Source organism: Melanostigma gelatinosum, assembly GCF_949748355.1.
Source record: "Melanostigma gelatinosum genome assembly, chromosome: 16".
NCBI classification, from domain to species: domain Eukaryota; kingdom Metazoa; phylum Chordata; class Actinopteri; order Perciformes; family Zoarcidae; genus Melanostigma; species Melanostigma gelatinosum.
In genome coordinates this window covers 13,117,761-13,139,246 of record NC_136649.1, presented here as the reverse complement: position 1 = coordinate 13,139,246, position 21,486 = coordinate 13,117,761, and the positions used below count along the sequence as shown (strand labels likewise).

Here is a 21,486-nt window from a genome sequence, read left to right as displayed (position 1 = left end):
AGCAGGGTAAGAACTTGTCCAGTTTTATATACATCGCTTCAAAACTGTTCCTCTCACGTGCAGCACTCTGCAGTTCTTTGCCAAGTTGTCATGGGAAAAGAAAGACGCAGTCAAAGAGTGCGAGCAATCAGCGTACAAATCCTCAGAGACTATGAAGCTATTTCCCTCTTTCCCACTGATGAGACCCAGCAGCAAGTTGTGCCCCGCTCGCAAACTTTTCCCACAATGAAAGCACTTCGATGTCTTTGACCACACTTAGACACGAGACAAAGTCGGAGGATTAAGTGCGGGTGCAGTCGAAGAAGGGATAGGTAGCTACTCTAAATGAAGATATATTGCATATTTGCAGCAGATGAGGTGGCAGTATATAAAGAAGCGTGGAGGCTTAAATAATGAAAAGCTTTCTGATCAAAGGGACAGGAAAAGCGATGTATTTAAGCAGGTCAGAATCTTTAAAAGCAGTTTTATTTATGCGCTTTTTAAAAGAAAGTCATAGTCAATATTTGGCAGCTGTGACATTAACGAGCTACGTATTACAGGGGAGGGGGATTCATAAATATGCATAAAGATATTAGTGGGGTGTTAACAGTAAGCACCTGTCTACTTAACCGTGACAGGAACTCTGTGAGTGACTTTACAGAGACCCCCCCCCCCCCCCCTCACCGAGCCACATGTGTCCTTCTATACTTAACGTCGCCTCTCCCTGCCAGTGACAGTACCGCTGACAACCCGCACTTGGGAAAAAAAAGAACATGTTTTCGGAGATGTCAACCAGCGATGGTGAAAGCTCAAGGTTAGAGTTGCTCGTTCACTCGTTGGCTGGCACATCCGCCAGCCTGCTCGCTCGCCTGCCTGTTCTTCCTTTGCACTCTATGAATATTGGCTATCCACATTGTGAAATTAATAATGCATTTTCATATTTTTTCCCTCCATCTCTAGATGTGGGGAATAGCATAGCATCTGTCAAGGCGGCTTCGACACCCAAACTGTCGAAAGTCAAAGGGTTATGCATCGTTTTCTTTTCTGTTTTGTCTACGTGAAGTGAGAAGCTGTCAGGGTATTACCTTTGTCAGGGAGCACTTCCTTACTGTTGGCATGTGTGCATAATTATGTTTTATTCAAAGTTTTATTAGAGAAGGATAATCATCAGTCTATGTCACATCTGAGTTTCTGTAATAACACAAATGTATTTCACTGCATTGATTACTGCATCAGTGATAAAAGGAAAGAAGAAATATTAATAAAATAAAAAACTGAATTCCTTAAAAATAGTTTTTACATCACATGAGAGGATAATTTAACTATCTTCATTAGGTATTCTGTATACCCAGCTTCTATACTCTATATCAATGTTCCTAAACTAAAGTAAACTTAATAAAATCTTCAGCATTACACTGCTGTACTCATCATCTCCACACTGAATGTTAAGATATCTAATTAGCTGTCCCAATTGTTCGTTCCCATTCCTCAAAGTCACACCAGAGTCGCTGTCCTTTGTTGACGGCAGGTGGAGAGAGCAATGGAGAGATAGAGAGAGAGAAAAGGAAAAAGTCATGGCCATCTGACTCGACATCGATGTCGGAGATTGCTGAATGTACCACGCGCAGCTCTAACTGTCACACGCCGTAGGATGCCAGGCTCAGACAGATGCAGGACAAAAGGTGCTGTTGTTTACTGTTATGTTCCCTCTCTCCTGCCCTCCCTTCATCCTCCTATCCTCTATTTGCCTCTGCGGGAGACAGGCCCCTTCCTGCTTCAGTCAAGCAGACTCTGTGTGGCTGATCTGAATGTGATGGCAGAGGGGAGAAAAGAGAGTCGGGGGGGGGGGGGGGGGGTGTTGTAGAGATCGAGGGCTGTGGTGGGTCAGAACCCAACAAGCTGTGCTGGGAGGCTTTGCGCTTTCTCTCTTCTCCTTTTTCTCCCAGCACCAGGTGGTGTGTTGCCTGTTTCCACCTGCTCACCTGAAACGCCACTGTGCCTCATGCAGATTACTTACCAACACAAGGTAAAGAGGCAGACACGTGTGTAGGACACAGAGGTTGGTAAACAGGCATCCTAACTGCCACCTGCTCTTGTCACAGCTGACTTCTGCTCCCTCTGTGCCTTTAAAATAACTTTGAGGGCTTCGAATGCAAATACAGACTTACTTTGTAAGTGTATCATGCTGTTTCTGCTTTTATCTATTTCGTGATTCAAATACTAAAATATTGTAATAGCTCTAAAACTGTCCAATTGAACTGCCTTTCATAACAATGACTCTTGACCACGTGATGGATCAAAGCACACGTCCTCAGTCTTACTGAGAGTGTGTTGTACTTGTTTCTCCCTTCCTCTCTCCCACCGCTGTGTTTGTTCTTTCAGAGAGAGTTGGGCCTCTCGACGCCACGTGGGACCGCTGAGATCCAACCTTCTCAGACTTCTGGCTAACCTTCATGTTCAATCAATAACTCTATGGAGGCTCCATCTTTAGAGTTTGTTTGTTTTTGTTCTCCTGCTTGCCCTGCTACTTACATCACAGCCAAGATGATGAAATTGATCAACCTTGATGCTTTTAACCCCAACATGAACTAGAGCATTTTAGAAAAGGGAGCAGAAGAGACTGTTGGTTTCAAACACGTGAAAAAAATAGAATAAAATCGTACAGCTTGTATTCAGCTGAACTTGGCTGCCAACTGTATTCTCTCAACATATACTCAACACTGCAGTCACGCCATCATTTCCCTTTCATAAAATCATAACTAATCTCTCTTTAGTTGTGTAGCCTGGGGTTCCAATGAACTCTTTTATGCAAGTAGGGAGGTTTCCCCCTCAACGCCAGCTATTTGATACCCAACAAAAAAATACCTTCGGCCTGGAAGATGGATGGACCCTGGCTGCTCCGACAGAGGTCAATGATTTCCCTTCCCATGTCAGCTGAGAAGTAAACACCAGGACACAGGCGGCTATTTTAGCCCCATGTCTGGACCCATGAGCTCTGCTGTGAAACACAAGATCCCTATCTCTGAGAAAAGAAAGAGTGCCTGCCCTCCTCCCACTCTGCTTCTCTATACCCTCCTCTCCCTCCCCCGCCCCACACCAACCCGTCCTCTGTCCTCTTACCTTCATTACGCATTTTTTTGTTTATGCTTGGGCGCAACTGTGGCTGCTCCTGATGGTTTGAGGTCAGGCGTGACTAGCTACGGGTTACTCTAAATAAATACACACGGACTAGCCAGGAAGGAGCGGGTAGGCTGCGCTTGCCGCCGAATCACCCTTGATTAATCAGCTGGCAGATTCAGGGTGACTTTTTGTGTACACTCCCCACCGCCACCGTTCCTTCCCCCAATCGACCCCCACTCCCACCATTCTCCAAACCCATGGAAGGTGATGGAATCGGGCCGGCACAGAAAGGGCAATCCAGCCAGCCGGGCAGATGGAGCGTTGCCACACAGCCCTGTCTCTACAACAAACATACGCGCAAATGCACAAATATGATTACACAGAGCACCTCGCCATAGTTCCTCTGACCAACTACTCCAGCTTGTGGTCTCTTCCTAAAGTGACAGAAAGTCCTATTTTCAACACTGCACTGGAGGCAGAACACATGGCCTGCTGTCACAGAAGGTGGAGCCAACTAAGTGAATAAAAACAGCATTATTGCTGTGCGAATGGTGAAAAGTGGGAGAATGTGAACTGGTGGACTTCTAACATTTGTACGTCAAATACAATTTTTGCCGATTAAATGCATTTTCTTTTCTGCTGCAGCATAACAGTTGCACTGCAGACCGCTTGGCTGAGGCCACCAATTGATCTTTGATTTGAAACATCAGTTTGAACAAAAGCTTTACACACAGCAGGCGGTAACGGTTGAGTCCATCACTCCTTTCACCTCACCCCTCTACCACCCCATCTAACTCACCTCACAGTGAAAGTGTGCACGCCAAGCTGCACCAGCATCTCCCCAAACTGCCATCATTAGGGGTGGTGCCGTTCTCTCACCTGTCAGCGCCACTCGACCATGGATCAGTAGAGCCTCAGCTGGACCGTGCAGACCCCTGTCACAAACCCTGACCCTTCTCTGTCCTCCTGGCTCATTCGCTCTGCCTCGCACCGCTCTCTGTGCCCCCTTCCGCCTGCCCTGACCTTCAGGCTCATGCAGCTGCTGTCCCAGCATACAGCCCGTTTCCCCCTGCCGCTGCTGCAACTCAAGCTCCCAGCCCCAACTCTAGACCTAGCCCCCGGCTTTAGCCCCCTGGCCCCTGTGCCTCTGTTGCCCCCAGCATGGATGGACCTATCCTCGGGCAAGGTGTGGCCCCATGTGGCACGTCTGTCCAGAATACAGGTTATCAGCTCTGATCGCCGCAATAGACTTCTACCCGAACCTGCTGCCCTGAGGGGACGGAGGGATGGAGAAACTGAGAGAAGAAGAGAGAGGGAGTGAGAGTAGATTGAGCAAACGAGGGAGTTGATGAGTGAGGGGAGAAGGAGAATAGGAAAAGGGAGGAGGTAGGGATTGGGATGGAGTTTTGCCTGGAGGCAGGGATGAGGCTATGAGTTCCCCTCAAAAACAAGCAGCAGTTGGAGACCACCACAGGCACTTCTACAGAGAGAGAACATGGAGGCTTTCAGGTGTGTGTCAAACACTAAGCAGCATGCTCTTTGTTCTCTGGTTCCTCTCCACAGCGACATGCTTTAGCCACCCCATGGATTATATGAAAAACTCAAACCAGACAGCTGAACTGCTGTTTTGATGCCTGTTTTATTATTTGTTTTGTTTTTACGATTGCGTTTTCACGTCTTCTTTTCCCGATGACTTTTCTTATTGATCTTTTGTTTATCGAGTTCCTCTTAATGAACTTGAATGGATCTGTTTATGTGGTGCCATATCACTTGCAGTCCAACAGATTTCATATCTGTTGCTGGACACTGAATGTAAAACCAAACCATATGCCACCAATTGCTGCAAATTACCCTGGATCCGGATTATCAGCAGTAAAAAACCTGTCCGAGTTTGAAGCGTCATTAATTCTCCAGCCGTTTTGTTTTGCGATGAGATTGCCAAGCACTCAGTGAGGGTTGGTTTGTTATCGTGGTCGCAGACATTGTAATCAGGCCTCAATAATCACACTTCCAGAAGCGGAATGTGCCTGGGGCCTGCGCCAACAGGCCCTAATGTGGGGCGCCGCGGGCCGCTAGCCTGCCGACACACAGGGCTGGCAGATGGAGGCTGCCATTAAACACGGACAACCAGAGAACACAATCACTCAGCAATAGGTTGTGCACAGGAAGACAGTAGTAGATGTGAAGGCTTATTGTAGATTTAGGGTCATTACATCAAGCTGTATGATCCTTGATTGTGGTTGATAATGAAAATACCTATTTATACAAATTATCTTTTAAGAAGTGATTTTAAAGAATGAAAGTGATCCTGAGAGTCTCCACTCCTCGTGCTGCGTTTGGGTTTTGGCAGAGAAATTTTTAACTCAGACTTAAAAACCAGCTGCAGATCAAAAGCCCTAAATATCAGTGGTGTTCCAGTAAAATAATTTAGCAGGATGAATGCATCTCTTTTCTACATCTACTTGCTGAGCAATGCAATGCAACTCATTGCCGTAAAAAAATATATGACATATGATTTTCTTGTTATAACACGGGGATGGATATACATTTTACACAATACTCTAGTTAAAGAAAACATTGTAAGATTATAATACGGGCTGTATTCCATACACATATTTCATATTTTATAGCTGGGTGTCATCTGCATAGCAATGGAAGGCTCAGCTGCAGTGGCCACTTGATTGCAGTGACAATTAGTATCTACTAATCATAGCGATTTGTTTGATAGAACAGCTCCTCCACACGCATTCTCATTTTCTCTTCTCTTTTATTTGCCGCTCTATCTCCTTCTTTCTTTTTTCCTTTCACATCAGTGACTCTCTGTCCCTATCATGCAGTCGTATATCCTTTCAGTGTGTTAACGGACTCCAGGTTCCTTGAGTCTTGGGAACATGACTACAAGTGTTTCCTGTTTCACTTCCTGCGTGGAGAGGTGTTGGTGGCAGTGGAGGAAGAGGTAACAATCTAACACTGAGCAAACTCTGCCATCAGGCTACACATATATCGCATTGTGACTCATTTATTGCAGCTGCCTATGTTAATGGCAGAAACTTGACAGTGAACAAACAAAGAGGAAATGCCAGTCACACCACAAGACCATTGAACTGGAGAGGATGTGATGAGGCCAAGAGTTAAGTGACACCTGAACAGAGTCCTACTAGATCAAACCATCAACACTTTCAATTTTGAAAATAACACCTCTGTACACCATAAATCTTTCTCCGTATAGAGCACCAGGCTTTTGAGCTTCCCTTCTCTAATTGTCCAGTGTCTTTGGATTGTAAATCTCCCAGGGAAGCGCCATTAGCAAAAATGGCTGGCAATGAGACATCACTGGTCCCTTCGCACTGAGAGGATGTCCAGATACAGACTCAAGACATAAGTGTATGCAGTTGCAGTCAATTCGCTGGGGTCAGATGACAGCATGTCTGGCTTGGCAGCCCTGCTTTTCATGTCAGCAACCAGCCAGCTGGTATTTGGGATGTCTGTGGTTAGAATGGTTTCCTTCCCAACTCTCAGAAGAATTACATTTTCGCATAATATGCTCCCTGAATGTCATTGTTTTTGGTGCTGTATTTCTAACGGCTGCAAATAGTTTACAATGTGATCTGTTTCCTAAGATCATTTGCTTGATGCAATATGTCTCAACACAGTAGGTATTACACATGGCTGACTCAGGATATTGTAGACAAAACAATGGCATCAAACAATGTCTGACTAAATCAGTGCTGTGGAACACAGCAACCCAAGTCTCTAATGACTAGCAGTTCTTTAATATATATTTTTGTACCATCGATGGAGTGCTGTGGGTTGTGTCTTTCATGTGTTTAGGGCTTAACTCAGGGTGACGGGCAGCTCTGGGAAAACAACATAGAAAAGACTTTTCAAAACCAAATATCCTGTCTTAAGTGTTTGGGGGGAGTTTGTATAAATAGGACCCAGTCAGTGCAGCAATGGAATGATTTCCTGTTACAAGCACAGTGGTTTGCTGATGAACATTAAGAGGGACACAGCAGGAATTGGCATCACGTAACACAGGCATGGTATTAACATGGAAGAAATGGAAGGGCATTTTTGCACCCGCCACATGTGATGAATAGGCATTATTTCCGTGTCGTGGAGATTCGTTTTTCTCGGGTGTTTTTCACCATGTGTCATTTTCTACAGAGGAAAATAGCATTTTTTTTGAAGAAATGTGTTTCTCCAAATGTTCCCTTGCCTTTAATCGGATATAAGTAATTCCATTCCATACCTGAAGGGGACAGTAATATTATCTTTAATATGGTAATGATTGCAGAAAAAAACTACCTTTGTGACTTGACTTTAAGACTGTAGAACAAGTGTAGCGAATTTATGACTAATCTATGTAAGCGTACCTTATTATTACTATAAATCATCAAAGAGTGGAGGAACAGAGGTATAAATGACCTTAACCATTTCATTAAATCTAATTAAATTGAATTGACATTAAAAGTCATAATTTCTGGCTCTTTTTTCATAAGTGCAGATTAGATATGAGCCATGCTGGATCTCCTCAGTGTGAAACACATACTGCGTACAGTATTACAGAGTTAATGGGACAGATAATTGACAGTGAACCATAGGAGGTTAATAATAGATGCTTAATTGACTCCTATCAATTTGTTACACTGAACATCACTGTCTAAAGATCTCATTCATACAGGGAGCAGGCATATTCCCAGCAATGATCATATATATATATTTTGTATGATGTGTACTCATTTGTAGGCTACTCTGGACAGCCTGACATGTGGATGAGAAATGTTTCCCACTGGAGTATGAATTTGTCCATCAACATCGAGGAAGTGGGAGTTTATTTTTTCTGACGCCACTAGACAGAATATGGCAGACCTGGCTCCTCAGTGTGAATGGGGAATATGACAGGTCAGCTACTGTCCCAGGCCCTCTAGGCCTCTCTCTACTTTCTGGAAGACCTCCGTTGTTTGTACATATCTGTTTCACCTTTTTCCTCCGAAACAATTGGTGTGCAGGCCAAGAGGAAACCCGTCCTGTGAGAGCCCAAAGCACATTCCAACCAGCTGCAGGAGATCACATAGAAAGGGGTAAATGCGGAGGAACGCTTTTGCATCTGTACAATTCACATTTATTTACTGAACAATTAATCGTAAAACCGTTTGGAAAAGAAGACAAACATGGCAAGTTTTGATGTCCTCATTTCAGCTGACACAGGGGAAAATTCCCTTTGTTGCGCAATGAAGTTGAAACAATTAAATAGTAAATACTCTCCCTCTTTCTACCTCTTTAACTCATGGTAATTTTATGCTCCGGAGGCTCATCGACTCATAATCTGAATGGATGTAAATAGTTTGCATTGCAACACAGGGTTGGCAGTGTGCCATGCATCACTCGCAGGACTTAAACAGTTTGAGAGCAGACTGATAGATGAACCTCGCTGGAGATATGTGGCTGGATGGAGAAGGGAAGGTGTTGGAAGGTTGAGAATATTAATCATAGCAATTATTGAAAGTGTTTTTCGCTGACATCATCGTGCCGACCCATATATCAGCAGGAGCAGCATGCTTATGACTTAGTGACACAGGCTGAGTGGAGGACATTGAGCAGTAAAAATTAGCAAGTTATGCCGAGTGAAAAATGAAGCCGTCAGAGAGCCATAAGCAGCCAACATTTGTTATTCTAAATAACCCAATTCAGGAAATAGCACTTTGTGGGTGTTATTGTTTGTATCGTCATTGTATTTACTGTGAAAGACCTCAACAGAGTTACGTCCATTGTGTGCAATCATAGTTGCTTAGGAAATAAGTGGCCCAGAAGACGGAACAACAGCTGAATGGTTTTTCATATCCGCAGGAAACAAAAGAAGTACACAGGCATGAATTGATAATGTCAAAGATTCACACGCATGGAATCTAAAAATGCAAGAGGAGTCTGTGTGCATGGATGTCGGTGTTCTCTTTGTCCCCGCAGCAGGAAGCAACAGATACCATGCTTCAGAATCAGCGTTCTCAAGGCCGGAAGAGACTTCCTATGAATGAGCAGCAACAGAGCATTCAGTCCTCCAACACTCCATAATGTCACAACCTGTTCTTATTTGTATTCTTTATGCTGTCTCTTCTTTCTCTCATCTTTAAAAAAAAAATCTTTTATTGCAATGAAAAGAAACTTAAACTTAAAAAATCAAATCAAGCTAGGATTGTCCCCAATCTACAAAAAAACATGAATGTCCATGTTATTCTTTAACTGCCTTAATTTAGCTGTTTGATTGCAATGAAAGAATCACATACTTCTTTTTACGTGACACTTAAAGTGGACCACTTTTTAGTCGTGCTCTGTGTAACCCTGTGCGTCGCGTCTTCCTTCCCTAAATTAAAGATGTTGTAAACACACCACGGCCTCTCCCTCTTTGAAAAGTCTTGGGAACATCAGAAAGGTCCCTGGGTCTCTTACGTCTCTTCTGCTCCTCATGGCTGCAACAGCTACTCTGGGCAACCGCCCAATTGGCTGGGAGTCTGCTGCCCTGACCCTGAACCCTGAATATGAGGGGTTAGCCAAGGGCCGGTGCAGAGGCTGAGGGTGGATGTGGTGGTGGAGGTCAGGTTGGGGGAGGTGGGGAGAGGGAGACAGCTATTAAACACAACAGAGGAAGGCCCATCAGGATGTGTCCTTTATAGCTGGCTGGTACTTGAAGGCATCAAAACCCCACTCCCACAGATGAGAGGCAGGCAGTCCAGCCAGCAGATGAATCCTGTAAGGGTGGAAATGATGGGGTCAGGGGTTTTTACAAGGTTAGTGGACCGGCAGACACCTAATCCCTCCTTTTCAGTCCAGGACTTTGAATGTCTGTTAACTCCTTCACACCAATGCCTCCACTCAGTAGTCCGTAACACATGTTTGAACTAAGATGACTTTGACAAAAAGTTCAACTTTTTGGGAAATACTCATATTAGTTTTCTTGATGAGAGTTAGATGTGAAGATCAATACTACTCTGCAGTAAATATGTAGATGAAGCCAGCTGAAGCCATTCGCTGCTTAGTTTAGCATAAAGACTAGAAACGGGTAAAAGGATAGCCTGAATCCAGATTATTAACGTACTCTATTTCATTTGATAAATATTTTGAAAAAAACGAAAAATAAAAACAACAATTTTGCGGTTTGTGGTTATGGGCTGGCTACCATTCCAGCACATGACATCCCCTGGAAAACGGGGAATTGTCATTTTTGCACTTTGGAAATATTAAAAGAGCGAGATATAACTAAAAATCTCACATTATTTATTTTATCAAGGCCACATTCCAAAGCATAATATACGGCTTTATAAAGATTTCTTTCTTGGCAATAATTGCATAATCTCAATGTGATCACTGATTTTCATTCCAAAGTGAAATATATGGATCTTAATGGCTCACCACAAGGTATAGGGAGTTCATCTTAAAACTTCTGGAATACTTTGGATAATGGTTGATACTACATCCACAAACATGCAATCCATGTATACTATCATGATCATCACCATCCTCCAGGTGACCCCATCACACTGACACCACCTCCTGCCCCTTCACAACCCTTTGACCCGCCAACCTCTCTTTCCAAACACCGTCTCATTCCTTGTTTCATTTTCATTACAACCCTCCTGCGGGGACTTGAACTTGTTGCCCCGCCTGAACTGGGGTGACAGCTCACTAAATCACTGCCTTTTAGTGGTGCTGCCCCCTTTTTTTATACACTTTAATCACCAGACTCCAGTAACCACGAATATTGGGCTCAGTGTATGGAATTCTCCTCATAAAAGCAAAGGCAGAGGACGCTGATGTGCTTCTCATGGCTAGAATTCATCTTGTTATTGCTGGGAATTGATAGAGGCAGGGGCTCTTTCTTATGGGTGACAATCAATTGCTCAGGATCAACAGGTTTGAGGCTGTAAACTTGAGGCCATCTCCTATCTACCCGACAGTTTCTCATCTGGCAATGCCGATGTTAATGCTGGTGGGAGGCCTTGGATTTTGTTTGTTATTTATGGTTAGTCACAGGTTTAGAAATGGTTCTGAATGATCGGAGGCTATCTTTCACACTGGGCCTGTCACAGCTCTAAAATGGTTAACCCCTGTGTACACACTGGGGCCAGGAAGTATAAAAGACAGAAGAAAGACAAGCTGGTATTGTTGAAAAGTTTTGTTTTAAGAAACAAATCCATTGCTGAATGCTTCTCATCCGCCTCTGCTTGTCATCAACATACACAACATTGATCAATCCCTTTTCTCAAGGCTCATCCCTCCTCTGTCCTCCTCCTCTTTCTCTGTTTCATCCGCAACCCAGCATTAATCCTTATCCTCCCTGAGGAAGCCCACTTCGTGCAGCAGCAGGAGTATTTAGAGCCAGTGTTGACATTGGACAGCATGTTAGACAAATATCCCCAACTCAAAAACCACAAGACAAATGGCAGACCCGAGCTTGCTGTGTTCTGGCAGTGAGTTTGCTGGTCTGGCTCAACTGTGGCCACCGATTCAGCACAGGTGACGTCTTACTGCAAGAAAAAAAAAAACTGAGGTTTGGTGGATAGATGAAAGAGAGTGTGGGGGCAGAGTAAAAGGTTTTAGAGATGTATAGAAAATGAAAGGAAAGAAGAAACGTGATTAATGCTGAAAACGAAAGAAAAAAAGCACTGTAATAAAAACCAGAATGTTTTTGAAAGGCAGCATTAAGAAATTACTGGAAAGAAAGATTAAACATTCAGAATATGTCTGTGGTACAAATGTTGTGGTGACGATGATGCTTGATGCTCAAATGGAAGGGGGAGAAAAAAAACGAACATTACTAAATCATTTGTCTCCAGAGACCACATGTGAAGGGTTTTGGAAAACCGGCAACTCCCACAGACAACCAGGTGGTGGCTTTGATTATGGGTTACATCATTTCAAGTTGGAAACAAACACACGTACCCGCACACAGACAGCTCTCACACGCAGACAGAGGTCCCTGTGACTGTGACAAGCTATCTACACACACTCAACACATTGCCACATGCATACGTAGAGCAACACAAGCACCAGAAAGACACACTCTTCAGAGATATGGGGCCCGTTTTGACAACCGCCGAGCTGACTTGGCATTGGTCGGACTGGAGTGATCCAAGAAAAGCAAAGCGGACCCACGAGAGGGCTGGGGCTTTTGTGTTTGTGGAGTGTCACACTTCATCACGAGGGAAACCCATAACAGGCCCAGGAAGACCTTTGAAGCCATGGAAGGGGTGTGTGGGAATCGCCTCTGTGGCTACCTCTGATGTCAACTCCAATATTCTGATTGCAGGCTATTTCCTGGATTAGGATTGTGTTTGTCGGCTGAGAGGAAAACCGTCCAAGGATTGTATATCAGAGAGCAGACGAGCTAATTGACCCTCCCCACCAGACAATTTACAGTTTAAAAAGTATTTTCACCAACGTTGGTCATTATAATACTTCAGTTACAATATCTATTTTTCAGTCATATATAAGCAAAGTCAGAATTGATCATTTCTAATCATATATCACAGAGAAGATGAGAACTATAATCATAACTTTAGTTTGTTTTCCATGTACATATTGATAGATATATCAATCTGATGCTTTTATTTAAGGTATGTGTTTGCATATGCTAGCTATGAGTTAGTGAGGCTTTTAATCGTTTAATGCAGTTATTGGCTAAATGTCCAGCGGTTTAGATTACTAAGGAGAAAGTGTCTCTGTAAACCATTAGACTAAAGATCCGGTGTATAGAACAGTTTGGCAGCAGTGTCAGGTGATACCAGTGTGTGCTGTTTGCTTTGGCTGCTTCATAATTAGTGGAATGGTGGTGTACTCTAATGGACCACATCCTTTTGGATGGAGCTTCACAGGGCTCAACCACTGAAGCCATAATTTGATTCCAGTATGCTCGAAGCACGGCAAGACAATTTCAAATCAAGGGGAAATATTCAGGAAATGACATTTGTACTTCAGGACGGTTGGCTCGTTTGTACGTTGGAAAGTTTATTTTCCTGCAGTGTTGGATAAAGGGCGGAGTTCTTTGTTGTCGTTCATTTTGAAAATCCTGATTCAAGACAGAATCCTATTAGAGACTCTCACTTAAGTATATTGAACCAACTTGTTTCCTCATAATATAGATTATAAAGGCAGAGAATTAAGAGTAAAATCGGCGTGCAGTGTCGTATGATACATAAACAAACTATTGCTTTAGAAAATGCCTGATTTATTACCTTAAAATGGGCAACAGCAGTTGTTTCAAGGTTCATTATGAGTTTTAGTCCGAGCAGCATGGCTCTATGTTTGCCTGTTGGTCTGTCTGATGAGGTTGTCGGTTGGTTGGTCCACAACTTTGATCCTGGATGAAATATCTCAACAAATATCGGATGTATTGCCATGGCATTTAGTAAAAACATTTTGCAGAGGATGAACACTGACTTTGGTAATCCTTTGACCTTTCCTCTATTGCCACCAGCAGGTTGACATTTCATGCTTTAAGTGAAATGTTTTGACAGCGTTTGGATGGATGGTCATACAATGTGTTACACACATTCATGTTCCTCTCAGGATGAATTGTAATAGCTTTGGTGATCCCTAGACTTTTCATCTAACGCTACCATTGAGTAAAAAATAAATGTGTCCAATATTTTGGTTGTTGACCAAATACCTGTAAAACTAATGATAATCCCATCAGCCTCAGCTGAATGTTGTGTTTACTGCTAATACGCAATTTGCTTAACTTAGATGATGAACATGGCAAATATACCTGCTGAATGTCGCATGTTACCATTTTTTACGAGCATGCTAAGCTTACATTAGCCTTTAGCTCAAAGTACCACTGTGCACTGAGTACCGCATGTAGCTTGATTTTACTCTTTGTCTTGTTCAATAACAGCAATAAGAATAATAAGTCAACATAATGATACCAAATTTATGAACTTGGTTAGACTTTCTCCAAGATGCATTGCAGCATAGGGTGTGTGTGAACGCAGCCCTAAGGCTGGCTCCTCCCCCAGACAATTCCCTGTTCAGCACCTGTTGGCCTCTTTCTTTTTGGCCCCTGTCATGTGTCTCTATGGCGGTTCGCAGTGTTTGGTGTTACAGGTATTTATATAATATGATCAATTATCATGCCAACCTTTTTTGACAGCCTCCTATTTTAAATCTGGTCTGAGATATTGACTGGAAACATTGTTTTAGAGCTCCACTGTTGTCCTGCCTACGATGAGTGATTCCATATATTAATACCCCATATAAGAAGTGTGATTAGAGTCACACCATTAAAAAGTATTCATTTGCACCACGGTAAGCCCTGTTATTTCCCATTTTTCCTTTTGTATGTTCACTCTGTTTTGCCTCTTTTATTTTTATGTTGCTCCTTGTTGTTGTTTGCTTTACATTGTGAAACTAACTTTTGTTTTGTTTTCTTGCATATTATTCTTTAGAGATGTGAAATATTGTAAAAGCCTTATTTAAATGGATGCCAGATCAAGTCCAGTTGGGTCAAAATATGAGACATGGATAAAAGTAATCTAATTTCAAATGGCCCTGAAAGGCACTTTTCGAAGCAAAGATATATATTTTAACAACAAAATAAAGGTTTTCTGCAATATGATCTCAAAGCTTATGATGCAATTTCTTTTTTTTAATACATTCTAATGCTTTATGTAGCTTTAGAAGCTAAACGGAAGGGGGCAAGAGCCAGATTTTCATTGGGGGATTTAGAAAGGAAAAAAAACTCAATTACTGTTTGCAGACTGGGGCTGTTAAGGACGATGCCATGATCAAACACAATTTGGATCAAATCAGGACTTTATTTCACATTCTCTCACATTTCCAATCAAGGACCGATTAGCCTCAGACATTAATGAGCCTGCTAATCCATTTGGGCCCCTCGTGATAACAGTTAATTGTCTGTAAAAATGTATACAGATCCCCGTTTGGGTTGTTTACTAACTGATTTGGATGTGGTTAGGCCCTAAAGAGGTATCATTATGTTGATAGTTCTTTGGAAAATGAGCCCCTGATGGAGGCAACACCAGAGTGGAGTAGAGTTAAGAATACACAGGACTACTTTCAACCGTTGCTCACTTGAGTGCAAATTTATCACTATCTTAAGATAGCATTTGGCTGTCATCAGCCCTCATTGAACTTCATCTATAATTAGCATGCTGACTTTTCTGTTTTGCTCAGCACAGTGTAGCGAAGGAAGGTAACGCTTCTTGCATAAACCTCTGACATTCAGATAGATGGAGATTCATAATGTAAAGTCCAGGAACTGGACAACCAGATGTTCCAGGCAAACGTCTTAATTTAGTTTCCCCCGTGTCCTCTGCTTCATGTTTATGTGGCTTTGTTCAGACTTAAATTGAATTCCAGTAAAATTCAAATCCAATTTGTGTTCTGCATGAAGTCCGAATAAGAATTGTACATTGGCTTGAGTTGTAGCAGAAAGCTCTGTTTGACATCAGCTACTAATGTTTACCTAAGTACGAGAAAATTGGGATTAGAGTTTGCTGCTCACATTCCTTTGTCATTAAAAAAAGGTCTCTAACAGAAGGAAATCTATATTCAATTTTGCTACCGGTTTGCAATAAAGTCTTGCATGTTTACGCAAATCATTAATATTCAGCATCTCTTTAACAGAAAATCTACCCTCAGTATATTCATCCAGGAGTGTTGTAGTTTGAGGGCCAAAGTTTGGCAAGTGCCAAACTTAAAATGTTGGACAATTTAAAAACTCGTCAAAAACAAAAAGGATGTATCAATATGGAGGGTAGACAATGGACTTGTACCCCCCTCTGTTATGTACATACTTTTTAATGTTCCCATGAAAATACATGACTATATTTTACTTTAATACATGTCAAAAACTGTTACTGTGCAACACATGTACTTGCTTTGTCATGTTGCTGAAGAGACCAGGAGTGTGTATGTGTGTTTGTATTCTGGCCACTCAGCGTGCAACCTTGGCTGGCCTGTTCTGGCACTCAATTTATTGTCTTGTGATTTGAGGCCTTTGTTTCTCATTACGCCCAAAGTTTTTGTGTCCTTGTGCGACAAAAATTAGTTTGCGTGTCTGTGTAAATCACCTGTCATATGCACATGCTCCTTTAAGGAAAGGCCAAGGGTGTCATTTGATTTCTGCTGCCTTGCTTTCATATTTATGCTTCTCATCTTCATGTCCATTGGCTGTGTCTCAGTTGGGCGATCCATCAACACTTTTTATCCCCATCGCACCATCAATATGGACATAAAACGCTTTTTTTACGTCAGCAAAAAGCTGCCACAAATAAAACCGGAGCAACATACCTCTTTATTTGTCCGGGTAATAAAGTACATAAATTATAACTGATAAGTGACAACATTTGCATGAGTCATATCCTATGGGCCTGGGCTTTAATGGAAATGACTAGAGGCAGTAAAGCTGTACTATAAAGTATAACCCACAGAATTGGAGAACATATGTGCTATATTAATGAGTTTACCAAACTGAGGGACAACCAGACCCAGGTGTCCTGCTTTCTCCAAGTCAAGGCCATTTTTCAAACCAACATGTCAAAGAAACATTTTGAAAACTACATCACTCATCCTGTCAAATGAAATGTCCAACACTGGAACAAATGTATTTGTGTTTGTTTGTTGTCGTGGTGCATGAATTGTATTTTGGTCCACCTGCCCAGGGACTGATGGTGAATATGACCTGTCAAGTAAAGTATCTCAATAAAATACATTAGACGTCATTGAAGTATATATTTGTATTTTAGACGGATCAAATAATAAAAATAGCATGGTCCATGTTAAAAGAACTAACATTTTCTGGGTTACTGTAAATGTACTGTAGAAATAAGGAAGCAATCAAGCAAAGGAACAAAGGAAAACATAGTTAATTGAAAACATCTTTTATTTACTCACCTTTTTGTAAAAATAAGGAATAAAAAAGTATCATATCAAAGATGTGCACTTTATCAAGAAAATATCTCCATTATAAAACGGATGCCTGTTCTCAGTCTGTACCGCCTGTACCACAAAACAAATGATTTGCATCTGCAGGTTGTAGATGTTGCCATATATTCAGGATGAATAAAACAAACAAAAACTAAAAAGGGAACCTAGTTAAAAGCAATGGGATGAAGAGACATCTCTCTCAATTTTGTACACTCAAACAAAATCAGTTGCCTTTAGCCTGCTTAGGGGTAGAAGGTGATGGAAGCACACAAAAGCAGTGCAATTATTCTGCTCTGGCACAACAACAGAGAGCAAAAAGAGCATCAAAGGCTTTCCTCTGAGCAAAATAGGGCTCCCTCAGAGGAAAAGCACAACCTGTGTGTGAATACCATCTCATGGACGTTTGGTCCTCTCTTGAGACACAAGAGGCAAAGGATGTGTGTCAGTGTCAGTATTAGAGTTACAGTGCATATCCACTTTGATTATGTTATAGTAAAGTAATATTTTCCTTTTTTTTATTTGGTAAGTTTATGAGAGCTGAAAAAAATAAATAAGATGTAACATTTCACATATGAAATGTCCAAAAAAACACATTTTAAAGAAAGAAATCATGTAAAATGCATTTAATATTACAGGTGAAATTGCTGCTCTCGTATTTGATGTCTTCTTTTTACTCAAATTTGACATTATGAATTAAAATTAACATAACAATAAAGCACATATGCACACATGCCCACTGGGGCTGCCGGCATAATTTATGTGTGCTGTTGTGTTAGTTATTATTATTACTTGTATTTATTTTTACATATTTTATTTTTTGTATGCTTTTAAATTACTTGATTTAACAGGTTTGTGTCTTTTCACTACAGTATAGGTGTACAGCCATAGTAATGTGAACATAATCTATTAACTTTTATTTTGCATATATATGTGTACATATATATCTGTAAAATTCTAATTTGATAGAGAGAGAGAAAATGACGAGGACCGATTTTCTATCAGGCATAGAAGAGGGCAGCTTGATATACAGAAGGGTCCTTCACTAACCCGGAAGTCAAGCTCTCACATGTTGTTGTGTACATGCACCGGTTGCTAAGCGCGGTTATCACGTTGAGTACCATTACAGCCAATACTTTTGTTGTCATTAGTCTGTTGAGCAAAAAAGAAGAGGATGAAAGTGGTCGCGTTAATAAGGTAATTGCGTTTATTTGCTGTAACTGTCTCACCGTTCTATCACTGATTATTTTTGCTAACATGGCAAAAGCTAAATCTCAGATGGATTACTGTCAACAAACGGTAGATAACTTGTTCCTATGAGGTGTAAGGTGTTGTATTTTGCCTCTAACTGTGTTCAAAGCCATGATATAACATATCACTTTTTAAAAATCCAAAGGTATTGACTATAGGGGTGTTGACAACCACTAACGTTACAAGAGTAGCACAAAGTAGCTAACTTACTGCATGGTAAAGAATATAGAGCATCCTCAGTACGTGAGTACATGAACAGGTTCTTCATCACTGAATATTAATGCGGCTGAATCACATTCCCAGATCGCTAACCGTACACCCCTGATAATGTAACGTTATAGCTCTGCATCTTAATGATTCTTACACCGCTTTACCTCAGTGCCTATTTCTCATGCTGTGTTCCAGTGGCGGCAAAGACAGCTGCTACAACATGATGCAGTGTGTTGCTGCTGGGCACCGGATCGTAGCTCTGGCCAACCTCCGTCCTGCCAACACAGGTGAGGGAGATGCCCTGCAGGGGTTTATGATCTCCAGGGGCTAGCTGGGCTATATGGGCCAGCCAGCTGCATTTCTGCGGACCAAGACACTAAGAACTTTACACAATCAAAGTACTGCAGAACTACATGTACTGTGTATCCCACAGAAGGGTTTATACAGCATACTTTAGCATGCTAAAGACTATTTAATGAGTATGTTCTATTATCTTCCAGGCCACACTGTTCTCCTGTCATTTATAATTTACTATGGTCCAAAGGTAAATGAATAGTAAAAACACAATTAAATAAATATTCATAAGTAAAAAACAGCAAAAGCTAAACAAGATACTAAAGTGTGAAACATTTGAATATATTAATAATACTTTCATCACTTTTAAACAAAATAAATATAAATTAATTTTCTTTTAACAGAAGTTATTTCAAATGCCTAATCTGTATTTTTTTACAGTGAGAATTTTATTTAATTGTGTACGAATAAAGTGAATGACAACTTCCATATTCATTTTAATTAAATGTATTTATTTGCTTCATTTATCTGATTTTATTTCTTTAATTTATTTCGGCCCACTTGGATCTTAATTTAACGATTCAGTATTTAGTTTCAATAGCTCAGGAGTCCCTTTTAAAACAAGTAGTTGTATCCTTTCCGTTAGCATATTGTTGTGTAATGAATGGTTTAAATTGTGAATGTTACAGTCCTTCAGTTCATTTATGTAGTCAGATTTTACCTAGCTGCTATTTAACATCATTTCCAAAAAATTGCAACATCACACACTGTTTATTACTGTCAGACACATGACCAGTAGCTTATCACAAGACACTGGGCCAAATATCTTTTCCTCATTGCCACAGATGAGCTGGACAGCTACATGTACCAGACAGTGGGCCACCAGGCCATAGGGCTGTATGCTGAAGCTATGGATCTGCCCCTGTATAGACGCACCATCCAGGGCACTAGCCTGGACACCAGCAGAAACTACAGTGTGACAGAGGGGGACGAGGTGGAGGATCTGTATGAGCTGCTGCACCTCGTCAAGGTAGGCCTCTTTATTCCCACCATTCGTGAGAAGTATGCCCAACAATCAGGTTCAACCCAGGTCATAAGGATATTGTATTGCTTTATATATCTATTGTTGTTATTCCATTGTGAAGCACAAACAACTACAAATTGCTATGTATTGAACATATAGGGCCAAAGCAGACTTTGTAATATCTATCTGAGCAAAGAATAAAGTAGCTCTATATATTTGTGTGTTGTAATACAAGCTTTTATGTACCTTGTTTACATAGCGTACGTGGATGTTATTGCATGTGAGTCTCTTTTGTGCCCCACAAGCAAGCTAATTGCCGCTGCTCTGCTCTGCACTCATACGGCGGTAACCGCTGATAATGCCGATCAATTTAAAAGGTATAATATATGCACAGACCTACATATGTATGTACAAATGTAAATATCATTAAAAAAAAATGTACAGGGATTGTGGAAGCAGAGTGGTTTTGTAAGACTCGAGTCAAAATGAACAAATTACATCAATTAATAAAGCAACCGATAATAAATCCAAATTTTATTTTCACATGTGAAATAAGATTCTTCACGTAGTAACGAAATATAAAGAAGTCTTATTCAGAATAGTGTTGTAATGCAGCATAATAATAAGAACACATGGCAATGCTGCATCGTTCATAACTATCGTCATCTTTTTGACTCCTTGCCACCACTGACATATGCTCGACTGCTTTTTAGTGAACAAGCTCTCAGAGCACCACTAAACCTCTCATCTCTGCTAAGGTTCGTGACATATGTCACGCTGTTGAGATGTTTTACAAGTCGTTCTCTGTGGATTCAGACTCACTTTGTAGCCCATCAGCGGTGTCTCAAAGAGACCCTGCTTGTCTAGTTTCATCTGGCCTGCTGTACACAAACAGTCCTGAGCACCTATTCTAAAGTGCAACCAAGCTGCTCCGCGGATTAAAACGCTATGTTCGGGCTTTCCCTCTGTCTTATTTAGTATGTCTCGGTTTTACTTTCAAAGTGGAGTACGTTTTCTTTTCATCTTACTCCGGGAAAATAGTGTGCCTTGTTGTATCAGTTAATGGAAGTTTTATGTGTGAAGTTAGAGAGAGGTGCCCTTCAACGACTGGCTTCACAGGAAAAAAGCCTTTTTTTTTTTTATCTCACTTGACAGAAGATCAGATGCAAAAATTAATCACCAAATTAATATTTCATCAAACACCACTTTTGCCAGGATGTTGAAAAAAAATAAAAAATATTCATTTGATGCCCAAATTATGTATGAGACCTCGGTGGTCTGACGTGGTGCGGGGTGGCTGACTGACAGCTTTGAGACAATTGCGTGTTTGTTTAACACACCACTGGCACTGCCCACCTGACCGCCTGCAGCCATGAGGAAGCTACCTGGACGCACACTTCAACAGCTCTCGCTGCTGTCAGCGCAAACAGGGTGTGGGATTGATCCCGTGTAACACCTTTTCCTCTCTAAACCCCCACACAACCTCTTATTTTAGCTTGCAGCATCAAAATTGAAGATTTTCTTATGGGATGGTGGATACGAGTTTGTTGTTGAGTTTGGAGTTGGCTTGACGTGGTGTAAATGAGAGAGGGGGTGGGGTTGGGGGTGGTGCTTGGCTGTGTGGAGACATGTTCATCCAGAGCTTAGGGCTGCTCCAGGGCCCCTGC

The 21,486-nt window shown here is 41.5% G+C and overlaps 1 protein-coding gene across 2 annotated transcripts in view; it reads left to right on the top strand.

Annotated features, from left to right (window-relative positions):
- The first annotated feature begins 18,096 nt into the window (after positions 1–18,096).
- The window catches only part of dph6 (diphthamine biosynthesis 6), a 56,056-nt gene continuing 52,666 nt past the window's right edge, over positions 18,097–21,486 (top strand). For both annotated transcript variants that reach the window (XM_079287376.1, XM_079287375.1), the window contains exons 1-3: positions 18,097–18,237; positions 18,697–18,788; positions 19,641–19,825. In XM_079287376.1, the coding sequence (XP_079143502.1) occupies positions 18,215–18,237; positions 18,697–18,788; positions 19,641–19,825 (300 nt within the window). In that variant the 5' untranslated portion in view covers positions 18,097–18,214. The remainder of the gene's footprint in view (positions 18,238–18,696; positions 18,789–19,640; positions 19,826–21,486) is intronic.